At 37.8% G+C, this 12,005-nt stretch overlaps 1 protein-coding gene across 5 annotated transcripts; it reads left to right on the forward strand.

Moving 5' to 3' along the window:
• The first annotated feature begins 1,909 nt into the window (after positions 1-1,909).
• Positions 1,910-11,199, forward strand: scoca (short coiled-coil protein a). Of its 5 annotated transcripts, XM_048196777.1 has the most exons (5): positions 1,910-1,993; positions 2,073-2,138; positions 10,229-10,303; positions 10,426-10,503; positions 10,684-11,199. In XM_048196777.1, exons 2-5 carry the CDS (start codon positions 2,075-2,077, stop codon positions 10,824-10,826), a joined length of 360 nt encoding a protein of 119 aa, XP_048052734.1. In that variant the 5' UTR covers positions 1,910-1,993; positions 2,073-2,074; the 3' UTR covers positions 10,827-11,199. The 5 variants fall into 5 exon arrangements, with proteins under 5 accessions (XP_048052734.1, XP_048052733.1, XP_048052735.1 ...); XM_048196776.1 differs by having other exon boundaries at positions 1,934-2,138; XM_048196778.1 differs by lacking the exons at positions 1,910-1,993; positions 2,073-2,138 and adding an exon at positions 9,512-9,669.
• Positions 11,200-12,005: the final 806 nt, after the last annotated feature.

Below are 12,005 nucleotides of genomic sequence, written 5' to 3' on the forward strand. Positions count from 1 at the left end.
ATTTTATATAACTATAATATAACTAGTATCTGAATGATACAAAAAATAACACTGCATAAAGTCTAGTCAGAATTCCCTTCATATGACACAAATGTTTTAATATGTTAAAAGCAATTCAATTTAAATAATTGATTGAAAAGATTATATTTAAAATACAAACAGGTAAAGTGTACTTGCAACTAGTTTACTTTACTTAAATGGTACAGTTTGCAAGTAACATGAAGTTTTCAAAGACATAATTTTTGGCAATATGTTTTGGGATTGCAGTGTACTTGCTTTCAAAGAGAAAGACTACTACTTGAGCCAAATAAGTATGGTTACATATGATCACATACAGTATATTTAGTTTTATTTACTTATACTTCAGGCTATATTTTAGCACAGAGTAGACTGTGTGGCTGTGTTTTGATTAGGCTCATTAATCTTGCATTAACTGTGTTTCTCTGCCATGTAATCACTATCTTGTAAAAGCTCAGGCTTCCACGGAAGTGTGAACATCCTGTCCAAAACCCCAACTCCTAAAATACATGGTTCATAGATCTTGCAATAAAAAAAGACTATTATATGAAATAGCACCATTTTAAGCTTGAATAAGCTTGCATTTGCAGGAATGGCGTATATTGTTCAATTACCTTGAATATAATCAAAGGTATGATCGAACTGAACCACATGAGTTAGTTTTGTATTCATAAAAATGATGGGGCAATCACTATAAAGGTCAGTCTATGGGAGTGATATTTTTGTGTATTAATTGGTGTTGCTGGGATTGTCAATGCCAGTTTCAGGAATTACATGTAGTATTTTCGCAAATATAATACATGACTATTTAAGCTTTAGTCTATATGATATTATTATTGTCAATTAGGTTTATGCTATAAAATCTATTAATATTTCTAGATATTTAAGAATCACAATTAGGCTAATAAAATTCAAAATTAATAGGCCTAATATAAAAATATAATAAAAATAATATTTAATAGAAAGAATTAAAAGCGCAAACAATCATTTCACCTAATTAATATGCAAAAGGCTGTGATGCATAAGTATTTTTTTTTTTTGACAAGCATCGCATCTGTGTTTCATGAGCACAGTTCCTTCTTTAATTTGTGACAGGCTTTAACCACTAGGAGGCACTTCACACATATTTGTCAGGCGATTTTCAAAGCTTTGTTGGCAACAGACAAGACTTCACCAACCCAGATAAGGTGATTCTGCACAGATGATCCTTACCAAGAAATATAAATATCATAATATTTAATAATTTATCCCACACTACACTTTCATGCTTGGACTTGCCCATACTCTCAAAATATATTTACTAATAATTTGTTAAACAGTTATAAAGTGACCATCAAAAGAAAATAAAGGTATGAAGTCTGTTGTAGCCATTAAAAGTACAATTAGGACACTTTGGACATTACAAAACTCTCTACTGGCAGAGACTGTTACATTTACAGACACTATTTGCTGCACTGTGTTAGAGTCAGAAACTAGCCTAACAACATATTTTTACATCTGCAGCCTAAAATGAAACAAGAATGAAATGAAAGCTCCTAGAGGGCAATCAGTTCATCATGACGTGTCTTTTCAGTAACTTGTAGTTATACTCTGGGCTTTTTACAACACTGATCGAAGTGCAAAACAACTAAGCTGGTACTGCCATGTGGTTTTGTTTGTGTGAGGCCATCAGACACTTCCTTTAGTTAATGTGTCACACTCATAGACTGTATTGTCACACTACTACAGCACAAATGAAATGAGACAGATGGCAGGAGAAAGTTAAAGGTGTGCGCTGTTGGGGGAGGGGGGAGTGAACTTTGGATCTCTCAGGCGTTGCTCTGAGTCTTCTGTGGCATTGTCATCGGAGTTGCCACACAGGTCTGGTTGGTAACCGTGGTGATGGTGAATAATTGAGAGGGTACGACCAGACAAACACACAGCATTTCAGGAAGAGAGAGAACTAGATAGAGAGGAAATAACCTTCCAGAGACATGTAACTAAATTGCTTAACATGTTAAATTGTTGTTGTTAACAGGCTACACCCATACAGACACATTTGTGCATATTTTCAGTCATGGAGGGTGACGTAGATGAAGATGATGGGACTTTTACTAACATCTCACTAGCTGATGATTCAGGTAAGACTCCATGTCTTGTCTAAAAGCTGATTTGTTTGTTTTCTTTGAGGAACCAAATCAGTGATGGAACTTGGAAATGTGCATGAAAAAAGCACACAGGTACACATTAAAATGACAGTTATAATCTGAATAATGTATCCACTTTATATTAAGTGTCTTTAACTACTATACTATTTAACTACATTTAAATGAATCATTTGAGACAATACATTGTAGTTACATTGTACTTATTGTACCATTGGTCAAAAGTATGGAATCATTTAGTTTTTTTTTTTTTTTTTAAGAAATCTCATATGCTCACCAAGGCTGAATTTATTTGATCACAAATACAGTAGAAAATGTAATATTGTGAAATATTATTACAATAAAAGTGTTTTCTCTTTTAATATATTTTAAAATGTGATTTATTCCAGTCTTACTCCAGACTTCAGTGTCACATGATTCTAATATATAAATAATTTTAATATGCTGATTTGGTGCTCAAGAAACATTTCTTCTTATTATTAATGTTGTAAACAGTTTTTGCTGCTTAATATGTTTTTGGAAATTGTAACACAGTTGTAACTGTTATGTTCGGTTTTATTGTCATTGTGTTTGGTTTTCCCTGTCTAACTGCACGTCTGTTTTCCTAGTTAGTCTCCTTGGTTGTTAATTAGCTCTGCACCGTTTATGTTTTACCTTGATTAATCTGTCTGTGTATTTTAACCCCTAGTTCTGTCTGTTCATTGTATGTTGTTTACATTTAATGTGGTTGTGTATTACATCTCCTGAGATTTCCTGTTGCAGTTCCAACTGCTCTGCCTGGAGCAAGAGCAATGAAGCCTTGAGGACCACACCATGGAATTTTTAGACATGGCATACCTTACGATATTTCCAGACAGCGCTCTGTGCATGTTTTTCAGGACCAGCATTAACAAGCGCACAAAGGCCATCTGCCTGGTGATGGTCTTCAGGGAAATTTCGCTGCGTTTGTAGAGTGGGTGCTGGTGAACAACGGTTCAGCTTTCACCATCTGCCCCGCTGAGGAGGACATCACCAGCCCCACTCTGGACCTAGAGCCCAGCCAGCCACCTAAACTCTGCACGGAGTGTACACCAGAGCCCACCACAGACACGGAGCCCAAGCCTGCCGTGATGTAAGCACCAGTAGGAACTAAGACTGTACCAATCATCGTCCCGGAGCCCAAGCCCAAGGGAATGTCTGACCAGGTGCGAGGTGGAGTTTGAAGGCATGGAGTGGAGCCACGCCCACGCTCCTGTCGCTGAGGGAGCGCTGCATCTGGCCTCTACATTATATGAGGAATTGGAAGATGATATCTCCCTGTGTCTCCTGTTTCCGCTGGTCCCATCCAGCTCCAAATCTCCTGTGTCTCCGCTGGCCCGCCCAGTTCCAAGTCTCCTGTGTCTCCGCTGGTTCCGCCCAGCTCCAAGTCTCTTGCATCTCCAGTGATCCCGCTCAACCTCCCTCTCCCAACTCCTCTGCCTATAACAGCCAGTTCAGAGCCTTGGCTCCTCCTCTGACTCCAGTCTGCTGTGTGGATATGCCTTGGGTTTTCCTGTTTCCAGCTCTGCCTTGTCAAGTGTATCCCCTGGGTCCGCCTCCAGCCGCCAAGCCCAGCTCGTCAATCTGTCAGCTCCACCTTGGCTCCCCCTTCCCTCAGCTCCTCCTGGGACCATCGCCCTTAAGGCTCCACCGGTCTCCCTCACTCTGCCTGGGCCATGGGCTTCCAGGCCTTCAGCTGTGTTTCGTCCCTTCACCCCTTTGACTCTGTCAGGTTCCACCTTGGTTCTTAGTCCCACTGGCTCGGCTTCAGTCCTCTGACACCCTGGCTCCACCTCAGACGCTCGTCGTTGCGGCTCACTCAATCGGTGTCACTCGGCCTCATCTTCATCGGCTCAGTCTCCATCTGTCATCCTACTGGTTAAACATGCCAAATCTCCACCATGGCTTCTTCCTCCTTCGACTCTGCCATGGGCCTTTTTCCTGGCTGTGGTCTGCGTCCACACCTGGCTCCTCCTGCTCCTGACCCCTCCCTGGCTCCTCCAACCATCATCACCTCCCTGTTTTAACAGTTCTGTTTAGTTCTGTTTAGTTTTAGTGTGTTTTAGATTGGTTCTCCCTGTGCTCATTTGCCTGTGTTCTTGATCCTTGTTTGTTTCCTAGGTTGTTAATTCTACACCTGTTCTGTTTTCCATTGATTATTCTCCCTGAGCATTTAAACCCTTAAGTTTGCCTCTGTTCTTTGTCTTGCGATAACATTAAGTTGTAAGTGTGTATTGCATCTGTGTTCCTAGTGTTTATTAAAAGTTTGTTTGTAACGCTTCGTTCTTTGTGGATTTCACTACCGCTAACTCCTGACAACACTACCATACAAATGTGTGGGGTAACAAACCAATTTATAATTTTATTCAGCAAGGACAATCAAAAGTGATGATAAAAACAGTAAAGGATAGTAAAGGATTTCTATTTAAAAAAATGCAGTTATTTTGAACTTTCTATTCTTCAAAGAATATTGAAAAAAAATGTATCATGGTTTCCACAAAAACATAAAGCAGCAAAAAACTGCATTTCCAACATTGATAATTGTAAGAACCATTATTAAAGGTGCTCTAAGTGATCCTGGGTGGAGTAACTTCCTGTTGACATTCGAAGTGTTGTCAAACAAAACAGAGGCTAGCTAGACCCCCCCTCCTCCTCCTCCCCCTCCCCTCTGTGCTTCCTGAAACAGTCATGAACACACATTTAAAATCATTCTTGTTGGTTATTGGCTGGAGCATGTTTATTATGTTTCGTGGTCCAGACTGCACCAGGTAGTTTTTGTTGCCGTTTTTGGAGCTTGTGGTGACTACAGAGACCGCGTTTTTTTACAGTGTGTTCAGGGGACAGGCAGCTATCGGATAGTGAGGAGATGTTTTCTGTATGTGACAAAAAATGTTTTGGCCTAAAAACGCGTGACATCACTTAGAGCACCTTTAATAATTGAGCACCAATAATAACTGATAGCATATCGGAATGATTTCTGATGGATCATTTGCCACTGAAGACTGGAATAATAGCTGCTGCAAATTCAGCTTACCATCATAGGAATAAATTACATTTAAAAAAAATATTAAAATAGAAATCAGTTATTCTAAATTGTAATAATTTTTCACAATTTTCCTTTTTTTTTTTTTTTTTTTTTACTGAATTGTGGATGCAGCCTTGGTGAGCATAGGAGGATTCTTTCAAAAACATAAAAAATCTTAATGATTCTATGCTTCTTTTTTTTTAACCAGTAGTTTGTTTAAAACTGTCACAATCATGTTCTTTCTCATCTTGTTTAGTTTCTAGTCTTTTCATTGTATGTTTTGCCTTAGTTCTATTCATTCATTTGATGCAATAGTCCCTGATTAGTGTCACTATTCCCTGTTCCGTTGATTACCTTTCTCTGTGTATTTAAGCCTTTAGTTCTTCTCTGTTCTTCATCTTGTGTTATGTAAGATTTATGTTATGTAAGGCACAATATGTAAGATTTTTGGATTAAAATATCCAAAAACCACTAGAATAATGTTATATATTTTGTTGATTTGTACTTACATTATCCCAAATGTTTCCAAGAATGTTTAAATCCAGAGAAATAAGCTATTTTAACCAGGACACGGACCCTGTCTCTGCGTTGCCTATCAATGCCATCATACCCGCATTACCCCCGATTTCCGGTTTTATTTTGTAAAAACCATGGAAACACCAAAGACGCTTTAATATATTATGTGTTTTATTAGAAAGGTTAGCAACTGTTTGCATACATTCATTGACAGAAATCTAATCATGTTATATAGCTCAACACAGTAAGTCTTATTGTTTAAACATAGTTTTCTTGATTTACCGTGAGTACCATGTTTTACCATATCGATCTAGCTTACTGCAGTGTGCAACAAGCGTCTCATAGTAGCTGCCAAGCTATAGCTGCCACTATAACAACTTTCAACACACAAATTTACCTAATATGATTAAACAGCGCTGTGTTACCCCACATGCGCACGACCTGAAGCAGCGGAAGTGGTTGTCTGTGGCATAATAAAAGCTCCACTGCTCTCGAGCAGCCTCGTTCAGTTCCGACGGTTTTCAGCCACACACGGCTTCATAGTACAATAATGTTAAAAAATCTTTAATTTATTTGCTCATCCATCAATATGATTTCTGCCCGAGTCTCGTCGGATTCTTTTCCACTGGCTGTAGACGTGAAGACGACACCTCCCATGATTCCGTGAAATCAAGGCATCATCATGATACACCTTTGTTTTGAATAAGCGACCTCTAGAGGCGAAAACTACATAGTGTGCCTTTAATTTTACATTTGGTTTGTGTAGCTGGATTGTTCTCTGTGTTCATTCATTCAACTTATTGTTCATTCTGCATTGTCTGTGGAATATCTATACAAGTCAACCCATGGCAAAAACATATCTGCATGTAATTACCTGAAGTTATATCTATAATTACACTATTTATCCTACCCCTTAACCCACCCTTTAACCTACCCATACCACCAAAACTGCCACTAAACTTACCTGTATTCCATCTCAATAGCAGCAAAAGTGTTTTGCAATACAACATGAACGCAATAAGTATATTGTACCTTACAATTTATATTTCTAATGTAAGTATACAGGACTACATAATATCAAAGGCTATAGAATAACACGACGTGTCACTCGTATTGTTTTGAATGGGAGAAAGTGTAATGTGACGTCACTGTATTCTATCGCCGCCATATTTGTGACCGGTCACAGCTGCGCGCTCTGTTTAAGTCTATGGTGACAGCAGCTACAACTAGCAGAGGAAGGCCAACAAAACACTCTCAGAAGGTTCACAACAAATTTACAATATGTCTGGGATATGTGGTGCTGTTAGCCGCTTTAACAGTCGTCAGAACTACACATTTATTTGATCCCAAAGGAGTTAGATCGGCAGAATTATTGGCTTCATTCAGAAGGGACCACACCACTGGCAGCCAAACAGCAACGCACAACATTAATAACTGCTGGGACTGTCATTTACATAAGATTATAATTGTATACAATATTGTATTAAAATATTGTGAATTCTAGTTGCTGTGTTTCGGCTTGTTATTACAGGATGAACAAATTCACGACACGAGCTGACTACATTACTTAGTTCAAGTACATGCGTGCATGATTTTGTGCAAATATAAGTTGTAATTTTATGTCTATCTTGTATAAATATATATGAATTACCCTATATAGGATGTGTTCCTTTGAGTTAATTAACTTAAAGCGCTTCATTTTACGGGTGTTCATTCAGTGCGTGCAGCTCAAATAATCAAAATGAGATGATTTGAGAAAAAAATCTGTTATTGTTCGTGATCCTTATTAATCAAACCATGTGTTGCTGAATATAATACAAGAACAATATAAGAGCTAGTTATTAAAAATAATGTATTATTTTTTTTTTTTTTTAAATATGAAAGTTTTAATATTACTGTAAACATTTTAATGACTTAATCATTGCTGTTTGAGCTGCGCACGCTGAAGCTGAAGAGAATAAAAACCCGTAAACAAAGTTAATTAACTCAACGGAACACATCCTATATATTTATACAAGATAGACATAAAATTACAACTTATATTTGCACAAAATCATGCACGCATGTACTTGAACTAATGTAGTCAGCTCGTGTCGTGAATTTGTTCATCCTGTAATAACACGCCGAAACACAGCAACTAGAATTCACAATATTTTAATACAATATTGTATACAATTATAATCTTATGTAAATGACAGTCCCAGCAGTTATTAATGTTGTGCGTTGCTGTTTGGCTGCCAGTGGTGTGGTCCCTTCTGAATGAAGCCAATAATTCTGCCGATCTAACTCCTTTGGGATCAAATAAATGTGTAGTTCTGACGACTCTTAAAACGGCTAACAGCACCACATATCCCAGACATATTGTAAATTTGTTGTGAACCTTCTGAGAGTGTTTTGTTGGCCTTCCTCTGCTAGTTGTAGCTGCTGTCACCATAGACTTAAACAGAGCGCGCAGCTGTGACCGGTCACAAATATGGCGGCGGACATAGCGGAAGTGACGTCTTTGAAACCCATGGATATGGCGGAATAAGTCCCGCCTTCTAAATAAGAGCCAATCGCCGACTGGTAAAGTCATCGCGTCACTTCAGCGGCCGTTAGAATCACGCATGCGCATTAGCTTGATCCAGCCTAAAAAATATTTTTTTTGTCATGATTCGAGAGTTTAGAAACTAAATTTATGAGCCAGTTGTTGTTAGATTTCATTGTTTTTTTAAGAAATATGAAATTTAATCGTAAGGTTGACGAACAGTTTTGGAGAATTTGATGTTTCCCCATTCAAAGAGATTGCATGATGCCCAGGATGCCCGAGAGGCGTTTCAAAGATGGCCGCCGAGTGAAATGACTTGTCTTAAAGGGACCTTAATGATCTTTTTTTTAAATTATGCTTTATGAAGTATATTCTTGCAGCAAGTATAAACTCAGTGTCTAAATGCTTTAGTACTGTGCAGCATGTAGTTTTTCCAAATACATGAATGAATGGCGAGACAGTCAACACATGTCAGAAACCTCACCCGCCATAAGGGTCAGTAAGTGTGTACAGTATCTGCATGTGTATAAGGACTGTGTAGAGACAGGCTGATACATACAGTGAGCATGTGTGAATGAAGCTACTGTCAGAGCAGTAAGTAGAACAAAAGCTGCATATTTCAGATGACTCATGTCTACTCTCGTGATCATTTTTAGAGATGGTTCACCCCAAAAAGAAAATTCTGTCATACTCACACTCATGTTGTTTCAAACCTGTATGACTTTATTTTTTCTGTAGTAGACAAAAGATGATGGGGAGAGGAGACTGAAGCTAGTTGTCAAATTTGTTTTGTTACTAGTTTAAAAGCTTTTGAACATTTCCACTTCCATTTCTCAGAAAAACACAGATATAGATAATGTGTGCTTTTGTGCCCCAATAGCAGGACATGTTGTCAAACTGTATGGGGGTAAGTTGTCACAATGGAATCAGTCTATTATAGAGAGCAAAATGTAATAAAATATTAAAACAATTATGAAATAAAATAACGTAAATCCTATCAAACCATTGTTTTACTACACAACTATTATAAATGATAAATTTATAGCATTGTTTTGTTCACTTGCAAAAAAAAAAATTATTTGGTGGGGTGCAGAATTTATTAAAATATATATATATATATATTGAAAATAGTTCTAATGAGAGCAAATGTTTACTATGTTGCATAATGCATTCTGTTTCAAATACTATTCTTTTAAAAATAGAGGGCAGTAGATAGGCATGCTAGCGTTGCTTTGTGCACACTTTACAGTGAGCTTTGTCTCCCTCTGTCGGTATTTCTCTGTAGTGAGTTAATGTGAGAGAGAAAAAGAGAGAAGTGATGAGGTAACGGACAGTCTGTACCATTATCCTGACATCTGCTTTGGAGGCCTGATTATTTTTGAACATCTTTAATAACGCTGAGAGTTTTAGTCTTATATCAGGTAGGACTGTGTGACTGTGTTTACTCTAGGGCTTCGCTATCACATGCGATCATGCTTATTTCGTCTCAGCGTGTATTAATTTCCTAAAGGCCCTTTTACCAAGTTTATTTGTTGCTAATGATTTAAACTGAATTTTGTTAACGGGTCATTTAATGCCATTTTTCCTTAGCACAAAGGGTGTAGAGGCCTGTAATGCATGAGAACGGGTGGAGACTGAGTTTTGGACCTGGCACGAGTTAAAACTTTATAAAACCAGAGTAATAATGTTATGTCTCGAGTACTTATAGCTATATAATTACACTTTAATCATGCCATTTAAATCACAGTGATCTTAGCTCTCTGTGAACTATATTGATTCATGTCAGGCGATGATTGTTTTGCTAGCCGATAGCTAACTTAGCCAAGTGTTTATATTGATGCGTTAGGACTTTGAAACCGCTTAGTTTACATTGTATTCGCGTGATACTTAAACGAACACCATAAGATGTCCAAAAACATAAGCAAATGTTTTTATTGTAAGTATATTTTATGTCACACTGAATGATAATACCTCTTTTAGCTGACGGTGAGCCGACAGTCCTGCGCTTCATACCAGAGGACCAGAACAGCACCACCATGAACTGTGAGATTGACGGTAAATAGCTCTCACAATTTATTATAATAATTTATAATGTGTTGTTAAAATGCATGTTTTCCATTTCAGTTTAAATTGCTTTGGAGTAGTTTCAGATATTTGTGTGTGTATCTTTTCTGAAGATATGGAGAATCAGGTTGAGCAAGAGGAGAAGTCGAGACTCATAAACCAAGTGTTGGAGCTTCAACACACACTTGAAGGTATAAAAGCATATAATTTTTTAACAGTAGTTTCTTGTTGCTGCTTTTTGTTACTCAATATACACCCTTCATGTTGCTGTTTTTCCTCTAACCAGACTCCACTGATCCACTCAGGCACTCTTAATGGCTGCCAGAAAAGCTAAGTGATGCACTCTAATGCTTTCTGTCTGTTTTCATTAGATCTCTCTGCGCGTGTGGACGCAGTAAAAGAGGAGAACCTTAAGCTCAAATCGGAGAACCAGGTTCTCGGGCAGTACATAGAGAACCTCATGTCCGCCTCCAGCGTGTTTCAGACCACCGACACCAAAAGCAAACGAAAATAAGTGACCATGTGTATCACGTCAGCTAAATCCATCTCTTCTCTTCCCAACATTCAAACTACTAGCCTTACATAAGCCGCTATTTGTTTTGTATTTATTTTGTTGTTAAATATACTGATGCATCTCTCAGCATGGGTTGGGTAATACTTGAATGGACTGAGCTGCTGCCTCTCCCCGTCAGCTCACTGTGTTACAAGATATAAAAGGATGCATGATGCATTTTGTGATCAGATAAGTACAGAGCTGGTGTAATACCACCTCTTCTGTATAATTCACTTAGCAGGTCCATAACCAATCTCAGACCCTCTCATTGACTTCACCTTTTTAAGTACTAGAAAGTACCAAAGTCTGTTTTTTTTTTTTTTTTTTGGCTTTTCACTAACATTTACATTTAAAAATGCATTATGTAAATGGAAGTTCAAAGCAAGCAGACTGTACCCAGATATGTTCCCTTGAAAGTGCATGACATCCCATAACTAAATTGCATGAAGGCTAAGGATGGATATCCTAAACTAGTCCTCCCTCTTAGTATCTTTTTCTTGTTTGAACCAAGGTCCACATTCCCAATTATATCAATGACAGTTGCTCAGCTGGCATAAAAATATGCTATTTGAATTCTGCCATATATAAAAAATTGGCCCCTGACCCATACTTATACAAGTATAACTATAAGGACTTCCTTTAATTGGGTACATTTTAAGAGGCCTTGAGTCAATGAATTACATTTACTCTCTTTCATGGGTGGATTTATCTTAAAAGATCTGACTAGTGCTCAACATCTTTTGAGTAGGATCAATAGACCACAGTGTGAACTGCAGCATTGTGTTGTAGAGTTTGCTCTTCATGGTCACGTCCTTTGGGTCGACTTAAAACGGACGAAATAAGCTTTTACTGCTTTCAAAGACTGAAGTGAGGTTGCCGAGTGATATTGATCCGATTGCTCCAAAGCATCTGCTTTAGCGACATTTATGGGTCTGGATGCTCTGCTCTTTGCTCAGAGTTTGCTGATGTGAAATTTCACTTAGTATGAATTATTGACATGACACTTAAAGATCTGCCACAACACTACATATTCACTCAGTTCAATATTTCTTTTGTGAAATTGTTCATTTATGTAATTTATACCTGCTTGTTCTGAAAGTGTACATTTTATTTTGTAAATATTTTGCCTTTAATAAAATA

Source organism: Megalobrama amblycephala, linkage group LG7 (genome assembly GCF_018812025.1).
Source record: "Megalobrama amblycephala isolate DHTTF-2021 linkage group LG7, ASM1881202v1, whole genome shotgun sequence".
NCBI classification, from domain to species: Eukaryota; Metazoa; Chordata; class Actinopteri; order Cypriniformes; family Xenocyprididae; genus Megalobrama; species Megalobrama amblycephala.